We start from the raw sequence: 25,008 nt of genomic DNA on the forward strand, positions 1-25,008 counted from the left end.
AGTAAGATATTAAAACAATTATTTTAGCAAGAAATGCTTATAATAGGCCTCACTCCTATTAGAATGACAAGCTTATTTAACAACTAATAGCAAGTTTGTGGTTATCAGTGGGCACAAAGAGCAGGGGTGAAAATCTTGTATCCATGACCAAAAATTTAAGAACTTATATCACAAACAAGAGAAAATTTGGAGATACTGGAAATCCAAGCAGCACCCACAAAATACTGGAGGAACTCAGCACGTCAGGCAGCATCTATGGAAAAGAGTACAGTCGACGTTTTGGGCCGAGACCCTTCAGCAGGACTGGAGAAAAAAAAAGATGAAGGGTAGATTTAAAAGGTGGGGAAAGGGGAGGGAGAAACACAAGGTGATAGGTGAAACTGGGAGGAAGAGTGGTGAAGTAAAGAGCTGGGAAGTTGATTGGTGAAAGAGATACAGGGCTGGAGAAGGGGGAATCTAATAGGAGAGGACAGAAGGCCATGGAGGGAGGTGATGGGCAGGCAAGGAGATAAGGTGAGAGGGGGAACGGGGATGGGAAATGGTGAAGAGGGGGGCATTACCAGAGTTTCAAGAAATCGATGTTCATGCCATCAGGTTGGAGGCTACCCAGATGGAATACAAGGTGTAGTTCCACCAACCTGAGTGTGGCCTCATTGCGACAGTAGAGGAGGCCATGGATTGACATATTGGAATGGGAATGAGAAGTGGAATTAAAATGGATGCCCACCTTTTATCCCGCTTCTTCTGGCAGACGGAGTGTAGGTATTTGGTGAAGTGGTCTCCTAATTTATGTCGGGTGTCATCAATATACAGATGGCCACACTGGAAGCACCAGACACAGTATATGGCTTCAACAGACTCACAGGTGAAGCATCACCTCCCCTGAAAGGACTGTTTGGGGCCCTGAATGGCAGTGAGGAAGGAGGTGTAGCGCTTGTTCCACCTGCAAGGATAAGTGCCAGGACAGAGATTGGTGGGGAGGGACGAATGGACAAGGGAGTCATGATCACTGTGGAGAGCAGAAAGTGGGGAAAGCAGAAGTTATATCATCTGTTTGAATATTAATATTTGATAGCACAAGCATACTTCTGGATCTGTTCATCTACATAATTAAGAAACCTAGGTGGAGATGTGTGTTAGGAACATAGTAATGATAGAGGCAGAAACCTGGGTGGGAATGAAAGTTTGAAGGTGTGGCACAAAAATCTGAAAGATTTCAGAAAAACTCAGGTATGTCAGCTCACTAGCAGCCTTTCCAACAGCTGCGAGGACAAATCATTAAATAATGCTCAGGACTGGTGCATGCTGACATAAAGCACAAATGTCACTATTTTGCATTGATTAGTAGCCTTGATGGATATGAACTCTCTTCCTCCAGCCATTGCTGGTTGAGTGTAGCTAAACCCATAGGTATTGGTGGTACACTGGTGTGGCCACTGCCTCACCTTGCCAGTAATCTGAGTTCAATCCTGACCTCTACTTTGGTTTACACATTCTCCATCTACGTGGGTCTCCTCTGCATGTTCCACATCCCATTAATGTGCAAGTTGGTAGGTTAATTGGCCATTGTAATTTCCCCTAGTGTATAGATGAGAAGTAGAATCTGGGGGAGGTTAATAGGAGCAGGGAGAACAAACTGGGATTGTCATTAGATTAGTGTAAATAGGTGGCAGATGGATGGTCTCACTGGGTAAATGGCCTATTTCCGTGTTGTATGACTCTAGGGAATGTAGTTGGAGGAATCTGGACTAGTTCAACCAATGAGGCTTCATTTGATCATTGCTGTTTAAGAAAATCCAAAAAAGGAAGATGCTGAAAATCTGAAACAAAAACATGGAATACTGAGAATACTCAGGTCAGGTAGCATCTACAGTTGTACAAGGCATTGGTGAAACCACACTTGGAATATTTGTGTGCATTTCTGGTGGTCATACTATAGGAAAGTTGTGATTAAACTAGAGACTGTTCAGACAGGACTCATAAGGATGTTACTGAACTGGAGGGCTTGAATTATAAGAAGAGACTGGATAGGTTTGGGATTGTTTTCTCTGGAATGAAGGAAGCTGAGGAGTGACCTCACTGAGATTTATAAAATCACGAGGGCATAGACAAGATAACTGTAACAGTATTTTTTCCCAGGTAAAGGAGTCTAAAACTAGAGGGTACAAATTTAAATTGAAATGGGAAAGTCTAAGGGACCTGAGGAGCAGGTGTCACACACAGATAGTGACGGGTATATGGAATAAGCTTCCAAAAGAAGTGGAAGAGCCAGGTACAATTATGTTTAAAAGATATTTAGGTGGGTGCAGAGATAGGAGAGGCTAAATATAGACAATTGGGACAAGCTCAGGAAGCCACCTTGATCAGCATAGAAGAGTTGCACCAAAGAGCCAATCACCATACTGCATTAGTCAATGAATATTTTATTCTGTTTGTGAAAAGAGAAATAGAGTTTATATTTCAAGTCAAAGACCCTTCATCAAAAGTGGTGGTAACTTATTATCCAATTAGCCAGTGAGTTTAACAGCTGGTGCAGCTGGAATCCTTTTCCTCCTCCTGTTTGAGCTTTCTCTTATGGCTAAGGTAGCACTGATGGCATTGAGAATCTATTGCCATGTATTTTTGAAATTCCCTGTAAGTTTTGATTGATGCCTTTAATTTTGTATAATTTGACATGGTCATCTGACTTGATCACCCATGTGGAATCACGTTCAATTGAATATTTTAATCTGTATTTCATTCTTTAACCCATTGATTATCTTTGTAATTCTACACTTGGCCTTTGAGTTGTTGGATAGAATGAACATCATTTTAATATTGTTACTAAAATCACTTTGTCTTGACAGAGTAAAAAACAAGACATTCCTCGCGAGGAACAGGGACCCAGCATCAAAAACTTGGAATTCTGGCCTAAGCTCATTACTTTGATGGTTTCTTGTGTAGAAGAGGACAAGACAGCCTATACTCCTATCCTGAACCAGTAAGTAAAGTTACACAATTCAGTTTTATTTTAAATGTCAAATCTGTGTTAAGTAGAAAGATCATTTTAAAAGATAATTAAACCTCAGATCTTGCTGTCAGTCAAAATATTATTGAGATTAACTTCAAAACAAAAAGCTACAATCATTTTACAATGACAGTTTTATTATTTCTTGCTTAATATTTACCTCGAGTTTGGACATAGTGATGTGAAGTATTAAGTTATAATATTATAATAACATTCCAAGTATGAAGTTATATGTGAACTAGCCTAGAGATTAATTGCATATGTGTTTTTTTTATCAACACACTATTGAAAATGTCCTTACCTTGGAATTAAATGTGACTATTTTTAGATTGTTTTGCATCACACAGGAAGTCCAGCTGGGTGCTAAAAGGTGTGGATCTTGTTTTTCAGTTTTTCATTCAGATATGCAACAAATTACTTCATTTGCCTCTCTTTAGACCATTTGGGGCAAATTAGACTAACTTGTGCCTGAAGTGACTTTCTTTGGTTTTTCTCTAGAACAACCAAGTGCTTAGTGCAAAAATAGACTAGGATCTCACATCAACATTTCTTTCAGTGTCCTTCCCGCCATCAGCCCACACAATACACTCCACACAGAACCACACCTAGGTCATAGGCTCTGACACCCCACTAATTATTTCACTATCAACTTTCCAATTGCCCTCAGTCCCTGACAGCGTTGCATCCCTGATGACCAGTCTGGCCCAAGTCCCATCCAGACTGTTCATTTCTTTCCCAGGGCCCAGCATTGGTATGAACATTGTTTATCCATTCCTACACTTTTGAGTTGGCTCTTTACTGTCATCCAAAGCCTTGAGTGCTGCCGAAGTTGATAAAAGCAGGCCCACAGAAAGCACTGCCTTTGAGTTGAGTTGTTATGGCCATCTGAAATACTCTGAAGCATACCCTGAGTATTTCTACTGTTACGTACCCCGTAACTGGGTTGCCAAACCAGCAGAAATGGATCACTCAGTTGGAGTCTGGAGTACTAGAACTAAGAAAGTTTTATTAAAGAAACAAGCAACACAGTAATCGAAAGGATAATAAATGCAACAATTCAACAATGATAACCACACATGTGCACAGAATTAAGATAACAGCATCAATCAAGCTCTATCGTTGTCTAGGGGTAAATGACCAATTTCAAAATGACTCAAAGTTCAGTCCAGTTAGTAGTTCAGTTCGCAGTAATCTTTGCCATGGCGATGGACAAGGTGGGGGAAGAGAGACAGAGAGAACAGGAACAACTCATCATTCAGCACAGCTTCACTCACAGATCAGCGAGATGGCTCACAAACAGCTTTTGGGCGGGTCCTTGGTGATGTCACCTGAGGTCACCGACTGTGACCCCTCCTCCAGATGCGGTCGATCCTCTGCAGTGAACCCGGCACCCAGGCAAGGGCGGACACACACCGGGTTCCCGCTGATCGTACCTTTCCACCCTGGTCGTTGTCTGGTACTTCTCACCCACTCGTGAGAAGCGTACCGCTTCCAGGGTATCGTTACCTCGGGTGGCGTGTGTGTGTCTTAGCGAACCTGTCCCTTTTTATCCCCCTGCTGGGGTATTGCCTGTCCATCACTTCAAACAGTTCAGGGTTCAAAGGGGGGAGCCGCTCCAGACAGCTCCTCCTCCCACATCCCTTCATTACACATCTCCAGACGCTGCTCCATTGTTCCTTATCTCTCCTTCCCCTGAGGGCAGGTGGCAGACCAACTGCTGATGCCACTGATGCTAGCCCAGGCCAGCAAACATCTTAATTTCATGTGTATTCTCGTAACACTTCCCCCCTTTAAGGATTTTTACCGGGAGGTAAAAATTACAAACATGACTACATTATCTGATACATACACAATATACATCTTTAACAGTTATTTAGCTAATACAGAGAATTTGAAGCTGTCAACACCTTGACAGACAGTCATCACATTTTCTGTTCCTTTTACACGTGTTATTAATAATCCCTTAGACCAGGCTCCAACTCAGCAAACTTCATAGTGGCCAAAAACACTGATGAATTGCGACCAATGTAACCTCTCATTTGGTTTTGTCCCGGACCACAACAACAAGGGTCGTCCCATTCCGGCTCAGTTTTCTCTCGCAAGGGCTTAGTAGGAGGGGGACGGGTATTGACCGCCGAGTTATTGCAAAACTTCCTGCAGTACCCCACCATCTCCAAGAGCCTTCTGAGGGCCCTCTTGTCTGTCGGGGTTGGGAGGTCAGCGATAGCCTGCACTGTAGCTTGCATCACTGCCAGCTGCCCCTGTGTCACCACAATTCCCAGGTAAGTGACCTTCGTGTGGCCGAATTCATTTTTTTCAAGGTTCACTATCAAGCTGGCTTCAGACAGCCGTGTTAAATTGCCAATACACACCTCTGTGTTCATCAGCCCTTTAGTCACTGAATTACTCAAAAAATATGGGTGTTGTTTACTTGGCTGCCCTATTGTAACCACAATCGCCCAACGTCCCAGTTCTTTGCATTTCCTCGGGACAATCAAACACATGGGTGCGAGTCGTTTAATTACTCCTTCGGGGATTAAGGGAGAGACCTTATCAGTAGACCTGGCCAAAACAATAGCCTTCTCCCATCTGACCGATCCCATCCTAATCTTTTCAAAATGGTTTTTTTCTCTTATCAAGGGGCCCCTAGCTTCATTGATTTCCACGCTAACACCGACTAGGTTTGTTAGCATATCAAAAGCCGGTGACCGTCTCAGTTCGCGTCGGTCATGATCAATAACATTTTTCCCCCTGGGCAGCCGGTAACTCTCTTTCATGATTCCACCAACTGTTTCCTCCAGCACCGCAAAATGTCCACCGGGGGGTACCTCGTGGGCCATGTTAAAAACCTCATCCCCATAACTCTTTTGCACCACCCCCCACTCCTCATCTGCGGATGCTGTACTTGATTTCCCTTTCTTCCTTAGCACTTCCTCATCCGCACAATAGCTTGTCAAGGCTGTGTCAGAGAGAGCGGTCTCTGCCAAAACCATCAGCCCCTCGTCTCGCTCCTGCGTCTGCACAAATTCTTTCCTGGCTACTGCTACGTCCGTCCCAGCTCCCTCACTACCTCTTATCTCACTACACCCTGTCTCATACAAGGTTGGCAGAAATGTTTCAGCCAAATTCACCATCGCGGGCGGGGCCTCCATGCTGGCAGGCTGACCCGTCAATCTCACGACTGGGAACACGATTCCTCCGGCGATGTCATTACCGAGCAAGACTTCCACGTCTTTCATCGGTAATTCGGACCTCACCCCGATCGTGACTAGTCCAGAGACCAGGTTGCTCTGTAAATGTATCTGGTGCAAAGGGACTGACTCTGTCCCTTCCCCAACACCTTTGACCTCTACCTCCCCAGTCTGGGTCTCTGAGCTAAACTCTAATACACTCTTCAGTATTAGTGACTGACACGCTCCCGTGTCTCTCCAGATCCGCACTGGAACTGGTTTTAACCTCTTTTTCACTGACACCAGTCCGGCCGAGATAAACCTCTCGCGCCCTTCCTGGACTTTTTCAGACCTGTCCTTCCCTAGCAGTTCGCTTAACAGCTCGATACAGCCATTCAAAATTTCCGCTTTTCCTTTCCCCGTCTCCTTCCTTGGGGCAAAGCACCTGGACGCAAAGTGTCCGACTTTCCCACAATTATAACAGACGACCCCAGGAGACTTCCTACCAGACTGCTCCCGGTCTACCTTATCCTTTTCACTAGTCCCCGGCTTACTTTCTGACTTTTCCGGTGGACTCTCCCCGCCGTCCTGACTACCCTTCTGGTAGCCTTTACTCAGGGCAAACTTCATTTTATGCGTCAACGCATACTCATCCGCTAACTTAGCAGTTGCGGCTAACGTGGCTGCCTCTTTCTCATCGAGGTAGGGTCTCATACCCTCAGGGACACAACCTTTAAACTGCTCAATCAGAATCAGCTGCAGCAGTCTGTCATAATCCCTCTCTACCCCCTTCGAGGCGCACCAACGCTCACAATATGTTTGCATCTCGCGAGCAAACTCCAAATACGTGCGGTCCCACCGCTTCCTCGCATTCCGGAACCTCTGCCGGTATGCCTCCGGGACCAACTCATAAATCCTGAGGATGGCCTCCTTCACCACCTCATACTTCTGGGCATCTTCCGCGGATAAAGCGGAGTAAGCTTGTTGGGCTTTCCCTTTCAGTACACGTCTGAAGTAAAACAACCCACTTATCCCTCGGCCATTCCTGACTTATAGCCACCTTTTCGAAGTGGAGAAAGTACCGATCCACATCGGTATCGTGAAATGGGGGAACCAGCCTAACCTCCTGGGTCGCCTGGAACCCTCCACCTTGGTTCGGCACGAGCCCCTGCTCGGCCCTTATCTTTAACTTCTCCAGCTCAAATTCCCTTTCCCTCTGTTTCTCCTCTCTCTCCAACTGTCTGTCCCTCTCTCTCTCTTGCCTTTCTACCTCTCTCTCCTGCCTTTCTAACTGCTTCTCTTTGTGTTCTAACTGCCGTACCCGGAACTCGTGCTCGAGTCTCAGTTTTTCAAGCTGTACCTGTACCGCGTCTCCAGCAGGTTTTTCAATAGACACCTCCCCCAGCTCACCTTGGGGAAACACACCTTTAGATACATAGTGCTCTACAATAGCTCTGTGTATCTCCTCTCTCCTCATTGTCGACTTCACCTTAGCAAGATTCACCCGTTTTGCCACAGCTATCAATTCCGATTTCCTGGCATCCTCTAATGCCTCCAAGGTCGGCGCCTTTATAAATTCCTCAACCTCCATTTCTGCTGTTTGTCTTTTCTTTCTTTCGGGAATTTTAACCCAATCAATTTACTCCGTCCCAAATTTAGCGTTCAAAATCGCGGACGAGAACCCCACTTATGTTACGTACCCCGTAACTGGGTTGCCAAACCAGCAGAAATGGATCACTCAGTTGGAGTCTGGAGTACTAGAACTAAGAAAGTTTTATTAAAGAAACAAGCAACACAGTAATCGAAAGGATAATAAATGCAACAATTCAACAATGATAACCACACATGTGCACAGAATTAAGATAACAGCATCAATCAAGCTCTATCGTTGTCTAGGGGTAAATGACCAATTTCAAAATGACTCAAAGTTCAGTCCAGTTAGTAGTTCAGTTCGCAGTAATCTTTGCCATGGCGATGGACAAGGTGGGGGAAGAGAGACAGAGAGAACAGGAACAACTCATCATTCAGCACAGCTTCACTCACAGATCAGCGAGATGGCTCACAAACAGCTTTTGGGCGGGTCCTTGGTGATGTCACCTGAGGTCACCGACTGTGACCCCTCCTCCAGATGCGGTCGATCCTCTGCAGTGAACCCGGCACCCAGGCAAGGGCGGACACACACCGGGTTCCCGCTGATCGTACCTTTCCACCCTGGTCGTTGTCTGGTACTTCTCACCCACTCGTGAGAAGCGTACCGCTTCCAGGGTATCGTTACCTCGGGTGGCGTGTGTGTGTCTTAGCGAACCTGTCCCTTTTTATCCCCCTGCTGGGGTATTGCCTGTCCATCACTTCAAACAGTTCAGGGTTCAAAGGGGGGAGCCGCTCCAGACAGCTCCTCCTCCCACATCCCTTCATTACACATCTCCAGACGCTGCTCCATTGTTCCTTATCTCTCCTTCCCCTGAGGGCAGGTGGCAGACCAACTGCTGATGCCACTGATGCTAGCCCAGGCCAGCAAACATCTTAATTTCATGTGTATTCTCGTAACACTACATCCCTGTATGTCAGTCTTTAAAAAAAAATAAAGATCAGGTTTTCAAACAAAGTATGCTGTGCTTTTGCTATCTGCATATTCCTGCAAGTGCAGCCCAGTTGAAAACTAGTGGTACAGACAAATGAAGGCAAATGGATATGAAACCCTTGTTATTTAATCGTACCTTAATCTTACACAATATATTATTAGAGCATCATGCTTGATATGTTTACATTCTCTGTTTCTGCTAAGTTAGTGGTAGACTAACTTACTGATTTTAATCAAATTAATTACTTCTAGCAGAGTGAAATTTTGGTTGAAAGTGTTAAACATGCTGCCTTCCCATGGTTAAATTTATAGTACGTTTATTATTTGATGAATGCACCACATCTCCAGTGTAAAGCTAAGTAATGCATTTCAAGCAAGTTGGTGAATTTTTTAGATTGTTCAAAGTGGCTGAGCCCACTGGAACTATCAGTTCGTTTGAAACCATTAGTTGTAATTGTTATCAATCTTTAGACTCATTTGAGAGTTTGATCCTCTGATAGAATGGATTTTCTTTCAGGCTGCTTGTTCCATAGCCATAAAATAGCTATATTTAATTGTTTCATTCAAACTTATTAGAACTAGTTCAGAAATGAGATTGAATTCCTTTTGCAAATTTCAGCCACTCTAAACAAAGTTCACACTTCAAGATGTTGGAAAAGATTTGTAGCTTGGGTGGAGGATGTTGTTGAGCGGCTCACCGAATTGGCTTGTTAGCTTGCAGATATTTCGTTGCCCATCTAGGCAACATCAACAGTGCAACTTCAAATAGAATGTTGGTGGTATACATTGTTCGTCTTTGATGTGTCCTATGATTAGTCCGTGTGAAAACCTGTGCGTATGTGTGCTATTTCTATTGGTTCCCGATTATGTAAACTGCGATTGTTTTGTTAAAATCCAATAATCACAGATGAACAATGTAGATCACCAACATTTCATTCAAAGTTGCACTGATGTTGCCTAGCTGGGTAACAAAATGGCTGCAAGCTAACAAGCCAGTTCGGCGGGCCACTAAACAACAAAAAAGTTCACACTTTTGTGTATGACCAGTGTGGAAATATTCATATGTCATTGGGCATCCTGAAGTTCAGCTTACTGTCAACGTCAGATCTGAGCTAGTATTGCTTTAATGAAAAAGTTATTTATTTACTGCTAAACCATTCTTGGTCCAGACTCTTGTTTTAGACCTTGGCTTTATTTTAAACCATCTTGAAATGAAGTTCTGGGTTTCTGAAACATTTTGCTGGCAAAGTATAGCTGCAGCTTAGATTCCAACAAACAAACATGTTTGATGAAGGCTCACATTTCCAACATACAAATTTTGTTCATTGAAAAAGTCAAATAGTGATTTGAGTTTCAAACGATGTGATTAGAGATTTAGCAACCGTCTGTGGCATTTCCCTCACCAAAGCACATATGCAGAATTAACATGTTTGGAGCAACCAGATGCTGAATCTGAAAATTTATGGATCACTTTGAGAGTCATTTTTCTGGGGGGGCGGGGGTGGAATATGTGTGTGTGTGTGTGTGTGTGTGTGTGTGTGTGTGTGTAGGATCCATCAACAATGGCAATATGGATATAACCAATACAGATAGAAGAGTGAAGTATAATGTCACCACGAGCAACCAATTTTCTCCTTATGATCCTCTTTTATTAAGAAAGAAAGTTAAGATACTGGAACTGTAGAAAATGATGATGATTTCAGAAAGCACATGAATAACACGATGTTATCTCATCAAACATAGGAAATGAAGCTCCCAAAGATTCATTTATATACTAATAAAATTGGTTGCATTTCTGAAGAAGTTAAGTAAATGTTTTCCTTATATCAACTCAATGTCCAGAAACAGATTTAATTTTCATTCCATTAAGAACAGAAAACCTTGAAAATTTAAATTATCTATAAGCAAATAGAGAAGTTAATTTATATTGTAATCTTAAAATTTACTTAAAATATAACTGCATCATATTTCATTTAGATCATTTGATTCATAGAGATTATATCCAGTCAAAGCTTCCATTGAGATGTTTGAGTTTAGTTTGCTGTGGTATCTCCAGGTCTCCCAGAGTAGGCTTTGAACGAAGCAGAGTAAAGAGTGTTTAAGTCACCAGCAAAGTGAAAGGGAGTAGGAGAGAAGATGACATTACTCAAAATTGTGGGCAGATTTAGTCATAATTTGGCTGTAAATTGGTGAAAGTTTAAATGAGAAAAAAAATCTCAAATACTGAAATTTGAAGACTTTGGAAAAACAATTCAAGTCAAAGAATGTAGTTTATAGCTATGCAACAGTGTGCATTCGTAACATACAAAGATACTCTGTTATATTCATCACTTTCCTCAAAGATCTTTCCAATGGGTTTACAGATTAATTTGCAAACCTGGATGTTGGCATCACATGAGGCCCATGTCATTCCATCCCCATGAATTTAATATGTGATTTGCAAACTGGAACTTCTTGAGAGGGCGCCAAAATTTTGAGATGCCAAATTCATTGTTTTACCAATGAGCTTACATTTTATCTGAATAATTTTGTAAGATCCATCGCACATGCAGAAGCTGACTGGTATCATGCTTCACTTTATTTTATTGTCACTAAACAATTGGTGTCTCTCTTTTAAAGGGATATCACTGAACCCAAGCACAGTTGGGATCATTGTGCTGCTCTAACAATACTGACTGCAGCAATGGGGCTATAAGCAGAGGAGTGGTCAGCACCACTGAAGGTTGCTTTGTGATCCTGTTGAAGATACCAGTCTGCTGAAGAAGGTCCAGTAGACCAGGAGACCTAGCAAGTTGCCAGTATCCAAAATAAAGCTACTACTACGACTACTGCTACTAATACGCCGACTCAGGCCTAGAGGGCCGGCGTTGGGCAATATTCTGTGCCTTACAAGGCGCGAAACGAAAGACTGTGTGGTGCGCCACTACTCACACTGACAGTAGGTGGCTGTTGACTCACAAAGAGTTCATCCGCCCTTTAACAGGTTTTCGTGTTAGTCCTGCTGGGTGCCTACACACCCTCCTCCCTGGTTAACCGAAGTGCACCGGGGGTGTGCCGGTTGAGTCGCCAACAACCCGACCCGAGACAGGTAGTACTGGGCTACATGGTACCAGTAGCAAGGCAAGGCCCTGACATGACCTGAAATGAAGCACTATGGGAATATTTGCTCAATCAAGGTTCAAGTGATGCCCAAGGAACTGATCTCAAGGACTTAATAGGTCACTAGGAAGAGAAAATAGCAACAAATCCCACCTACCACTTAATGCACAGCTATACTGATACATTTTCTTCATGCCACACCTGCCACAAACCTCCAACCCATTACAGTCATACACACAGGCAGCAACTCTTGCCTCTCTCTTGTAGGAGAATGTTGCTGAGAATCGAAGAGTGCCACAGTACTGGCAGGAATTCTATGTGTCATTGGGTTCAGTCATTTCAAGGAAAGGTTACTGACAGTTAATGGGTTTGTGCACCACAGTGCCTATGGCTTGTGGTGCACTAGGGTTTATGGGAAATGAGTGTATGAATGTATGCAATATACCTCCTTACATCCCACTTCTCCCTCATCACAATCTCTCAAGACTTAGAATATTCAAATAGTTCAAATGTGCCCCTTCCCTATCCATGACCACATTCGTTCATGGTCAGAATCAACTACTACCTAAGCAAGGAGCTAGACCTGCCCGCAACCATTTGCCAATCACAATAGGTCTGCAGTGGATGCAAACTTACTGGCTCTTCACTCAGCCTTGTATCGTCCGGACAATAGCAATACTTATATCAGGCTGCTGCTTATTGATTATAGCTCAGCATTCAACACCATCTTATTTTCAGTACTAATCAATGAGCTCCAAAACCTGGGCCTTTCTACCTCTTTTTGCAACTGGATCCTTGACTTCCTCATTGGAAGTCCACAATCAGTGCAGATCAGAAATAACATCTCCTGGCTGACAATCATCACTGTCAGAAATCAAGGAAGACCACTGCTCTTCTCTCTCTGTATCCATGACAGTGTGGCTAGGCACAGTGCAAATGCAGTCTAAAAATTTGCCAATAACAGAACTATTGTTGGCAGAATTTCAGTTGGTGACAAGGAGGCATACAGGAGGAGTGAGATAGATCAGCTGGTTGAGTAGTGTCACAATATAGCCCTTGTGGCTAAAGGGATCAGGGGGTATGGAGGGAAGGCTGGTACAAGGTTCTGAGTTGGATGTTCAGCCATGATCATACTGAATGGTGGTGCAGGCTTGAAGGGCTGAATGGCCGACTCCTGCACCTATTTTCTATGTTCTATGTTTCTACGTTTCTATAAAAACTTGCACTCAATGTCAGTGAGATCAAGGAATTGATGGTGGACTTCAGGAAGGGGAAGTCAAGGACTCACCAGTCCTCATTGAGGGATCAGCAGTGAGCAGTTTCAATGTCCTGGGTGTCAACATCTCCGTAGTTCTTTCCTGGGCCCAATATTTTGATACAATTACAAAGAAGGCACAACACTGGCTATATTTCATTAGGAGTTTAAGGAGACCAGATGTCACCAAAGACTCTAGCAAAATACTATAAATGTACTGTGGAGAGCATTCTCACTAGTTGCATCACCGTCTGGTATGGAGGGGCCACTGTACAGGATTGGAAAAAGCTGTAGAAGGTTGCAAATTCAGGCCGCTCCATCATGGGCACTAGCTTCCTCAGCATCGAGGACATCTTCAAATGCGTCTCTCAAAAAGTCTGCATCCATTATTAAGGGCCTCCTTCACCCTGTTCATGCCCTCTTTTCATTGCTACTATCAAGGAGGAGGTACAGGATCCTGAAGACACACACTCACAGCAGACACAGGTGGTGTGAGATGAAGCAGAAATGCGGCAAGAGAACGAAGGCTCTAGCCAGGGTGAGAGCTAACCCTACCACACTAGTGGTATCATTATTTTCCTGGCCAACATCCACTCACTAGAGAATAAAATGGACTCTCTAAGACTGAGAATGAATGCACAGAAAGAGGTGAGATACTGCTGCATTCTGGTTTTCACCAAAATATGGATAAACAAGAACTTGCCCAACTCCGAAATTCATCTTGATGGGATGACTCTGTTCTACGCAGACAGAAATTGCCTTTCAGGGAAATCCAGAGGAAGTGAAATCCTTGTGAACATTAACAAGGATTGGTGTACAAACTTATCTGTGGTTAGCAGTCACTGTTCTGAGACAATTGAACATCTTACAATTAAACGCCGGCTATATTGCCTGTTCAGGGGGTTTATTGTTGTGTTCATCATCCATGTTTACATACCCCCTGAGTGCAAATATCAAGGACATACTGGGAGATCTTTAAAATATCATCAGCTCACTACAAAACAAGCATCTGGATGAACTCTTCATAACTGCAGGAGACTTCCATCATGTTAACCTGCAGGACTTTTTACCCAGATTCCACTAACACATCACCATGGACATTGGGTGAACAAACAGACTGGACCATGTTTATACCAACGGACACAGCACTTACAAAGCTATCCCACACCCTCTTCTTGGCCTCTCTGACCACATCTCTATAATGTTAATCCCAGAATACTGACTGCTGCTGAAAATGGAGAAAGCAGTCAGGAGGACCATCACTGTGTATGGACTAATGAAGCAACCTCTATGCTTCAGGACTGTTTTGAAGGGACTAATTGGCAGATGTTCATGGAGAATGCTCACACTACAAACTGAGAAAATGTAGACCTTGAGAAATATGCTTCATCTGTCACCAGCTACATCAGTAAGTGTGTAGATGTTGGTATCTCAAGAGCAGTCATCTCATAGCCCAATCAGAAACCCTGGCTGAATGCAGTGGTGAGCTCCCTACTAAAGCATGGGACTCTACCTTCAAGTCAGGTGATAGAACAGCTCTCAGAGCAACCAGGAGAAACCTCACCTAAGGACAAATTCCACCTACACACAGAAAGTTCAGGAACACTTAGTTGTGACTAGTGGTGCATTGTACAAATTGATTGTTGTTTACCATCTGTATTAATGATCTGGATGATAATATGGTAAACTAGATCAGAAAATTTATCGGTGACACCAAGATTGGCATGTAGTGGACAGCAAGGAGGTCTATCAGTGTTTGCAGTGGGATCTGGACAAAGATGGTCTGAAAAATGGCAGATGGAATTTAATGCAGACAAGTGTGAGGTGTTGCACTTTTGAGAGGACAAGCTGGTGTAGGACTCAAAGTGAACAGTAGGACACTGAGTAGTGCAATAGAACAGAGGGATCTGAGAATACAGATACATAAATCCTTGAAGTATTGAGTACACAAGTTGGGATGTTACAATGAAGTTGTATAAGATGTTGGTGATGCCTAATTTTGGAGTACTGTGTCCAGTTCTGTCTGGACACTTACCTACAGAAAAGATAAATAAAATTAATGAGATTACAGGATGTTGCCAGGACTTGAGGAACTGAGTTAAAGGGAAATATGAATATGTTTGGACTTTATTCCTATGTGTAGGAGAAAGAGGGGAGATTTGATAGAGATATACAAAACTATAAGGGGCACAGATAGGGTAAATGCAAGCAAGCTTTTTCCACTGAGGTTGGGTGGCTGAGTCTCTAGAACCAGAGGTTATGGGTTAATGAAAGGTGAAATGTTTAAGGAGAAAATGACAGGGAACTTCAGAAGATGGTGAGAGTTTGGAACAAGCTGCAAGCAGAAGTGGTAGATGTAGGTTCCATTTCAAAATTTAAAGGACATTTTGGATGGGGATATGGATGGGAGGGAGATGGAGGGCTATGATCCCAAGCAGGTCAATGGGACTGGGCAGATTAATAGCTCAGCATGGACTAGAAGGGCCGAAGGGTCAGTTTGTGTTGTAGTACTCCATCACTCTAAATGTGGTAATTGTATGAACTTCCATATTCCCTTTAGCACATATTCATGTCACTCTGTTAGGGTGAAGGCTGGAGGCCCAAAACTAGTGGTGGTTCCTTGGGCTTGGTGCTGGGTCAGTTGCTATTTGTCATTTGTGTCAATGATTTGGATGAGATTATACAAGGAGACGTGATAGAGGTATACAAGCTATTACGAGGAATAGATGGAGTGGATAGCCAGCACCTCTTCTCCAGGGCACCACTGCTCAATACAAGGGGATATGGCTTTAAGGTAAGGGGTGGGAAGTTCAAGGGGGATATTAGAGGAAGGTTTTTTACTCAGAGAGTGGTTGGTGCGTGGAATATACTGCCTGAGTCAGTGGTGGAGGCAGATACATTAGTGAAATTTAAGAGACTACTAGACAGGTAGTACAGACTAGATAGGACGAATTTAAGGTGGGGGGGTTATATGGGAGGCAGGGTTTGAGGGTCGGCACAACAATGTGGCTGTACTGTGCTGTACTATTCTGTGTTCATAGTTAATAAGTTTGCAGATGACACTAACATAGATGGTGATAGTGACCATGATGGTTATCAGGATCTACAGAGTGATCTGGATCAGATGGGTAAATGGGCCAAGAAGTGGTTGTACTGAGAGACCTACGAATGGTGGTGAACCCAAGTGCAGAGTAAGGTCTAGAATCAACTCAAACTCAAAATAAACAAGCCAAATCGCCAACTGTAGTACCTGAAATGGAACACCTACAATTGAGGACTGAGTCGTCAGCATGAGGCATTTAAGTACAGACTTCCCATGAAGGAATGTGGCAGGCAATAATTGGCAGTCTGAGTCTTAAAGGGACAGCAGCAGTTAACCATTCTCCAAGGACTTGGAGCACCAAAACTTGGATGCCTGTTGCTGTTTGGTTGGGACCATGGCAGAACACCCCCCCCCCTTCTTCATTCAGCCAGCTCCTGACAGCCCAGGGCAGTTGGATCGTGCTGGTGAAAGTCCTCTATCAAAGTAGGGTTCAGGATGTCCCATGAAAGAATCCAGTTTCTTTCTTCTAGGCCATATCCTTCCCAATCTGAGAGGTATTGCCTTTTACCCCAAACAATGCAGATCTCCTGAAGTTGACAGACTCCATAGGTAGGTTGTCCCTCAACAATTCTGGGAAGCGGAGAAGGTTTGGAAACTGGAGTCAGGGGGCTGGCACTCATGAGCTTGGCCTATCTGTTTTAAATATACTGAGTGACTTGGCCTTCACTGCCAGCTGTGGTTATGAATTCCACAGATTCACCACCCTCTGGCTCAAAAATTCATTCTCATCTCCGGTCTAAATGGATGTTCCTCTATTCTGAGGCTGTGCCCTGTGGTCCTAGACTCACCCAATATAGGAAACCTCCTTTCCACATGCATACTGTCTAGACTTTTCAATATTTGTTGTTGTTATGTAACCAGCAACAATGAATATCAATCGAGACAGGATATATAAAAATAACCAAACATTTATTAAACACCGATAAACGAAAGTGGAAAAAAAAACAGATGAAAACTTTAACTGGAAGTTAACAGATATGCAGCCGTTCACCAACTCGCCACTCGGCTCTGGTTCTTAAAGTGTTAAATGCGAAAACAGTTCTTAAAGCAATACAGTCAGATATAGTTCTTAAAGCGATAACTTCGAAAGTCCAACAGATTTACACGTTCAATTGGGAGAAAATTCGCTGGAGAAGGATTTCTTCACAGACGCAACTTTACTGCTGGTTCTGTCCACGATGCTGAAAATAAACAGTTTAAATCGACTGACCTTAAATTCCTTTAGAGAGAGAGCACCTTTTTGCATGAACTCATTGCTCTTTTGGCAAGAGTTATCTCGATGCAGGTAGCTACTACTCCAGTGAAGACTCAATAAGGTCGATCCTTTATTAAACTGCCAAACGATGCTGACTCCTCTCGATCCTTCGATTCTGCACTTTGATAAACTCTTCACTCTCCCTTCTAATGTTGGAATTGAGTAAATCAACACATCTAGCAAAAATTTCCAGTCCAAATAATAAGGTATTTTGCAACAAAACGCACAACCGTTTTAAAAATGAAACTACGTCACGAAAAACAAACACGCAACAGAAACGGAGATGTAGCACATTCTACCTGGAAATCTACAAACTCAAAAACCCACTGCATCACCTGGGTCGACCCTTATATAGTCACGGGGCACATGTCATCACGTGACCTCACATCGGCGGGAAAATCACATCAGGTGACCTCCAAAAGACCATTACATCATTCTCACTATAAAAAAACAGATCTCCTTGAGCATGTAACACCTCCCTCCAAAAAAATTTTGGTGTCTTGAAGAACAAAATTTTAACAATTTATACAAAAAAAAACAAAGGTATAAAATTTACAAAATAGACAATACATATAATCTTATCTTTCAGCCCTTTACGAACTAATGTACAGTAGGAGTGTTACAAATGTTAAAATATCACTCCAAAAAAAACATTTTCATTATACATTTAACATCTAGACAAACAATCAGCAATCACATTATCTTTACCCTTAATATGAGTGATCAAAATGTTGTACTCCTGTAACATTAAACTGTGTTATTAAATTGGAGTCTAATTTCCTTAACCCTTTTCCTTAACGGGGGTCACAGTGGCATGACCAAATTCACTGTTAGCTAGGTTAGTAGTTAAGTTAGCTTTTGAAAGTCTCTCAAATAATTTCTCCACCCCTGTAACATGTGCTTTCCACGTACTATTCTCTGTAATCAAATCATCAATATAGGCATCTGTATCTTTTAATCCCTGAATCACGCCATTAATCATCCTCTGAAAAGTACTTGGTGCATTCTTCATCCCAAATGGAAGAACAATAATCCAGATGGGGTTACAAATGCTGTAATCTCTCTACCTCTATCCGTCAATGGAACACACCAATAACCTTTTAACAAATCAATTTTTGTAAGGAATTTGGCCTGTCCAACTTTATCCACACAATCATCTACCCTAGGGATTGGATATGCATCGGTCTTTGTCACAGCATTCCCCTTTCTGTAATCTGTACAAAACCTAATACTATGGTCTGGCTTAGGCACCATAACACACGGTGAACTCCAATTCGAATTAGAATGTCTAATAATATCATTCTCTAACATATACTTAATTTCTTGTTCAGCAAGTTCACATTTTTCCCTGTTCATTCGATACGGATGTTGTTTTATGGGTTTTGTACCTCCAACATCTACATCATGTGGTTCTTCTACGGACGTCTGGAAATACATCTCTATACTTAAAAATTAACTGTTTCATCTGCTCTCTCTGCTCTGGCTGTAAATGAACTAATTTTTCATCAATATTTTCCTGAATTTTTGAATTTGGTAACCTAGTTGAAATAATGTTGGGTTTAAAATGAGTTTCGGATGAATCCTCCAGTAAGTTTTCATCAAAATCAGATTCATTATCCATCACAACAGTCATAGTAGCAACTTCTCTCTCATAATACGGTTTTATCATATTTATATGACATAGCTGTGTGGTCTTTCTCTGATCTGGGGTTTTTACCACATAATCCACATCATTTACCTTAGATTTAATCTCATAAGGACCATGGAATTTGGCTTGCAATGGGTTCGTTTGCACTGGGAAGAGAACCAACACCTTATCTCCAGGCTTAAACGTCCTCATCCTAGCTTTCTTATCTTACCACGTCTTCATCTACTCTTGAGCTGACTTTAAATTTTCCTTGGCCAAGCTACAAGCTTTGTACAATCTGTCTTTAAATTTCAAAACATAATCTAGCAAATTAGTGTGTACTTCCTTATTAATCCATTGTTCCTTCAGCAAAGCCAAAGGTCCTCGAACTCTATGTCCAAACACAAGTTCAAAAGGACTAAAACTTAATGATTCCTGCACTGGCTCCCTTACTGCAAAAAGTAGTAAATATATACCTTCATCCCAGTCCTTTTCATTTTCCACACAATATGTCCTAATCATAGTTTTTAGTGTAGAATGAAATCTCTCCAAGGCTCTTTGGGATTCTGGATGATAAGCTGAGGAAATAATCTGCTTTGCTCCCAGATTATATACTATCTGCTAAAACAACCCAGACATAAAATTTACTACCTTGATCTGATTGTATTTCCTTAGGCAACCCAAAATAAGTAAAGAATTTTATAAGAGCCTTTGTCACAGTTTTGTCTGTTATATTCCTGAGAGGTACTGCCTCTGGTAACCTAGACGCTGTGTACATAATAGTTAATAAATATTGATGTCCAGTTTTAGATTTTGGCAAAGGACCTACATAGTCTACAATGATTTTTGAGAACGGCTCACCGAATACTGGAATTGGTTGCAGTGGGGCCACTGAAGTTACCTTGACTCTCTCTGTGCTAGTTTTCCTTTTAAAAATTTTACCTGGAGAAAATTTATTCTTGTGAATTAAAACAACTCGTCAGCCAATTTAGCAATCTCCTGCGAAGTAGCAGTGTCCCGTTCATTTAAGTATGTTCTCACTTCAACAGGAATGCTTCTTTTAAATTCCTCCTGCAAAATCAGCTCTTTTAATTTATTATACTCCCCATTCACATTTTTGGAGGAGACCCATCTCTCAAAACACACAGATTTCTCATAGGCAAATTTCACATAAGTTTTTTCCACCGATTTCTTCAAACTTCTAAATCTTTCTCTATACGCTTCTGGAACCATCTCGTATGCCTTTAATATATTCTGCTTAACAATATCATAATCCAGTGCTTGCTCAGCATTTAAAACCGTATAAACTTGTTGTGCCTTGCCTTTAATTACACCGTAACATCACTGGCCATTGGTCCTTCGGCCACTTTAAACTCAGAGCAACTGTTTCGAAATGTTGGAAATATGTGTCCACATCAGCTTCATTAAATGGAGGAGCCAAAATAACCTCACGACTAGCAATGAACTGTTTCGTAGAACCAGAAGACCGACTCCCAAACTTCAATTTCTGCATTTCTAGCTCGAATTTCCTCTGGTTTTCAGCTTCTCTTTCTTCAAATTCCCTTTTTTTAAGGGCTTCTCTTTCTTCAAATTCCCTTATTTTATTAGCCTCTCTTTTGGCCATTTCCACTTTAAATCTTTCAAACTTTAACTGTTCAAGATGCAACTGCATTTCCAGATTACTCATTGGAAACTTCTCTAACACCTCAGCATCAAACAAATTCAAAGTAATATAATGTTCAGCAATTTTTCTTTGTATGAAAGCCTTGGTAGAATTTCTCGTAATTCCTTTAATATCCAACTTCCTAGCAATCTCCAATACCTCAGATTTTCTCGCATTCTCTAACAGCCCCGAGTCAGGCGTCTTCAAAAACCCGTCAATATCCATTGTTGCCGAATACAACACACACACCAATCAAACCAAAAAAAGAGGGTATTCCCCTTATCCAAATCAAAATGGCAATTACCAGCAATTAAACTCAAAATTGGAACATATCCCGGACGAGTCCACACTGTTTATGTTACGTAACCAGCAACAATGAATATCAATCGAGATAGGTTATATAAAAATAACCAAACATTTATTAAACACTGATAAATGATAAGGGAAAAAAAAACAAACGAACACTTTAACCGGAAGTTAACAGATATGCAGCCGTTCACCAACTCGCCACTCGGATCTGGTTCTTAAAGCATTAAATGCGAAAACAGTTCTTAAAGCGATACAGTCAGATATAGTTCTTAAAGTGATAACTTCGAAAATCCAAAAGATTTACACGTTCAATTGGGAGAGACTTCTCTGGAGAAGGATTTCTTCACGGACGCAACTTTACTGCTGGTTCTGTCCACGATGCCGAAAATAAACAGTTTAAACCGACTGACCTTAAATTCCTTTAGAGAGAGAGAGCACCTTTTTGCATGAACTCATTGCTTTTTTGGCAAGAGTTATCTCGATGCAGGTAGCTACTACTCCAACAAAGACTCAATAAGGTCGATCCTTTATTAAACTGCTAAACGATGCCGACTCCTCCGATCCTTCAATTCTGCACTTTGATAAATTCTTCACTCTCCCTTCTAATATTGGAATTGAGTAAATCAACACATCTAGCAAAAATTTCCAGTCCAAATAATAAGGTATTTTGCAACAGAACGCACAACTGTTTTAAAAATGAAACTACGTCACCAAAAACAAACACGCAACAGAAACGGAGATGTAGCACATTCTACCTGGAAATCTACAAACTTAAAAACCCACTGCATCACCTGGGTCAACCCTTATATAGCAATGGGGCACATGTCATCACGTCACCTCACATCGGCGGGAAAATCACATCAGGTGACCTCTAAAAGACCATTACATCATTCTCACTAAAAAAACAGATCTCCTTGAGCATGTAACAGTTATGTTTCAATGAGATCCCCCAGATTCTTCTTAACTCCAGTGAGTACAGGCCCAGAGCCATTATAACACTCCTCCTCATGCATTAACCCTTCATTGCCAGAATCATTCCTGTGGACTTCCTCTGGGTCCTCTCCAATGCTAGCACATCCTTTCTAATATAAGGGGCCCAAATCTGCTCTTAATACTCCAAGTGAGGAATTTTCTGTTTTTACTTCAGATTTTGAGTCTCTTGTTTTCTAACCCAACATTCAGTTTGATTTTTAAGACCCCAAAAAGAATTATAGACAGGTTTCAATGAGATTATACACATTTGTATTTTAAAGTCATAGGATAGAGCCATATAGCACAGGAACAGGCACTTCAGCTCATCTAGTCCATGCCGAACCGTTAATCTGCCTTGTCCCATTGACCTGCATCCAGATCCTAGCCCTCCATCCCTTTCCAGCCATGTCCCTGTCGAAATTTCTCTTAAGTGTTGAAATCAAACCCGCATACACCATTTGCATTGGCAACTGGTTCCATAGTCTCAACACCCTCTGAGTGAAGAAGTTCCCTTCATGTTTCCCTTAAACATTTCACCTTTAACCTTTAACCCATGACCTTTAGTTGTGGTCTCATCCAACCTTAGTGGAAAAAGCCTGCTTGTATTTATCCAAACTATACTGCTCATAATTTTGTACACTTCTATCAAATCTCACCTAAAGAGTTTAACGCTACTTTAATTAAAATGGAGAAAGTTAGAAGTTATTAACACAAGCAATTTTTCTGTGTATGTTTATTATTCTGCTGTGCTTTATTGAGGCCACAAGTTTTCTGAAATACTACAGGCTATTCTGCATAATGTCTGACAGATTCTAAATGTCTGGTATCTTCGAAGTGTAAAGATCAGCACACTGTGGTCAAAGCTGAATCTAAGCCTATATCCTCATACTGATACACAACAGGCCAGATAACATCCACAGGAAGAGAGCACAGTCGACGTTTCGGGCCGAGACCCTTCATCAGGACTGACGAAGGGTCTCGGCCTGAAACATCGACTGTGCTTCTTCCTATGGATGCTGTCTGGCCTGCTGCGTTCCACCAGCATTTTGTGTGTGTTGCTTGAATTTCCAGCATCTGCAGATTTCCTCGTGTTTGTGTCCTCATATTGATATCAGCTTAAATAGTATTCATCTCACATTTAAAATATGATCTTACAATGCAATATTTCTTTAGCAAAATATTGAGGAACGGTAAACATTTAGACATGAATGCTCATTGCATTGCAGATGACTGAGATGTAGCGTGATTAAGGGAGTTTAACTCATGGGCAGGGATGGATGGACCCATGTTTCAGTTGACTTAAAGAGACATTCCAGACAACATTTTATTGCTCCTGGAAATGAATGAAAGGACTACACTGCATGATTAATCCATGGCTATTAAGTGCAGTGAAAATAGTTTGCAACTTTTCATTGCCTTCTCATTTCATTCATTGCTACACTGATTGATCAATTGGGCATATCAACAGGAGGTCAATAATTGATTGAACTCTTGTAAAAATGCAGCTGAAGTAGGGTTATTTATTCTACCAATGAAGCTAAGTTGGAAAACTTGAAGAATAAACTAGAGCAACATGTGGGACTATAGACTTACAGTTTTGATGGGAACTGCAAAGTAGGAATTTGTCCAAATGGTGCAGGGGAATGGATGGCCCTCCAGGACAATACACAGAAGCCAGTGGGAGCAGACGGCTACAAACATCAGTGCCAGAAGTCATACTTCATGGATTTGTTCACTGTACTGCGAGAAGTTCAGTGAGTTCACACAAGTGATTAAGGTCATTAAGAGAATCTTCCAGTTGGTATCCTCCAACACCTCTCCTACAGGACCCATCTGCATGATATCCATTCTCTATCTGCTTTCCCACATCCTAACACACTGGGTATTGACTTACATCTCACCTACAACTCGCAATTCCTGTGAGATATTCAGCTGTAACCACCAAAAGCACCCACTTCCTTGCTCTTTCAGGTCATGGTGACCCTGACTAAAGATAGTTGGACCTAACAGAAGGTGGGCAGGCTATCCTTCATGGCTTAACCACCATATTGAGGCAATACTGGCCATTAAGGGTTAGTTTTGTCAAAACTGAGTGTCTTTTGTCTGGCTGAGAAATGCCATTATAACAACCTCTTACTCATTGTCAGCAAGACCAAGGAGTTGATTATCGATTTCAGGAGGAGGAAACCAGAGGTCTTTGAGCCAGTTATCATCAGAAAATCAGTGGTAGAGAGGATCAGCAACTTTAAATTTCTCAGTGTTATTATTTCAGATGACCAGTCCTGGGCCCAGTATGTAAGTGCAATTATGAAGAAAGCAAAGCAGCACCTCTACTTCCTTAGGAGTTTGCGAAGATTTGGTATGACATCTAAAATCTTGACCAACTTCAATAGATATGTAGTGGAGAGTATATTTATTGGCTGCATCATAACCTGATATGAAAACACCAATGCCCTTGAAAATCCCACACAAAGTTATGGATACGACCTAGTCTATTACAGGTAGAGCCCTCCCTACAATTGAGCACATCTACATGAAACACTGTCTGTTGCAGCAAAGCTGCATCCATCATCAGAGACCCCTACCATCCAGGACGTGCTCTCTTCTCACTGTTGCCATCAGAAAACAGATTCAGGAGCCTCAAGACTCACATCGCCAGGTTCAGGAACAGTTATTACCTCTCAGTAACCATGCTCTTGAACCAAAGGGGATAACTTCACACAACTTCACACAACTTCACTTGCTCCATCATTGAAATGTTTCCACAACCTAAAGGCTGACTTTCAAAGGGCTTTATCTCATGTTCTCGATATTTATTATTATTATTATTTCTTTCTTTTTATATTTGTACAGTTCATTGACTTTTGCACACTGGTTGAACACATTGATTCTATGACGGTTGCTATCCTCTCATGGATTTATAGAAACATAGAAACATAGAAAATAGGTGCAGGAGTAGGCCATTCG

The 25,008-nt window shown here is 41.9% G+C and overlaps 1 protein-coding gene across 4 annotated transcripts in view; it reads left to right on the forward strand.

Moving 5' to 3' along the window:
* The window catches only part of LOC134355592 (protein unc-13 homolog A-like), a 1,022,883-nt gene that overhangs the window by 789,975 nt on the left and 207,900 nt on the right, over positions 1-25,008 (forward strand). For all 4 annotated transcript variants that reach the window (XM_063065696.1, XM_063065695.1, XM_063065693.1 and 1 more), the window contains one exon: positions 2,847-2,980. In XM_063065696.1, the coding sequence (XP_062921766.1) occupies positions 2,847-2,980 (134 nt within the window). The remainder of the gene's footprint in view (positions 1-2,846; positions 2,981-25,008) is intronic.

The sequence above is a fragment of the Mobula hypostoma genome, chromosome 13 (genome assembly GCF_963921235.1).
Source record: "Mobula hypostoma chromosome 13, sMobHyp1.1, whole genome shotgun sequence".
Lineage (NCBI taxonomy): Eukaryota > Metazoa > Chordata > Chondrichthyes > Myliobatiformes > Myliobatidae > Mobula > Mobula hypostoma.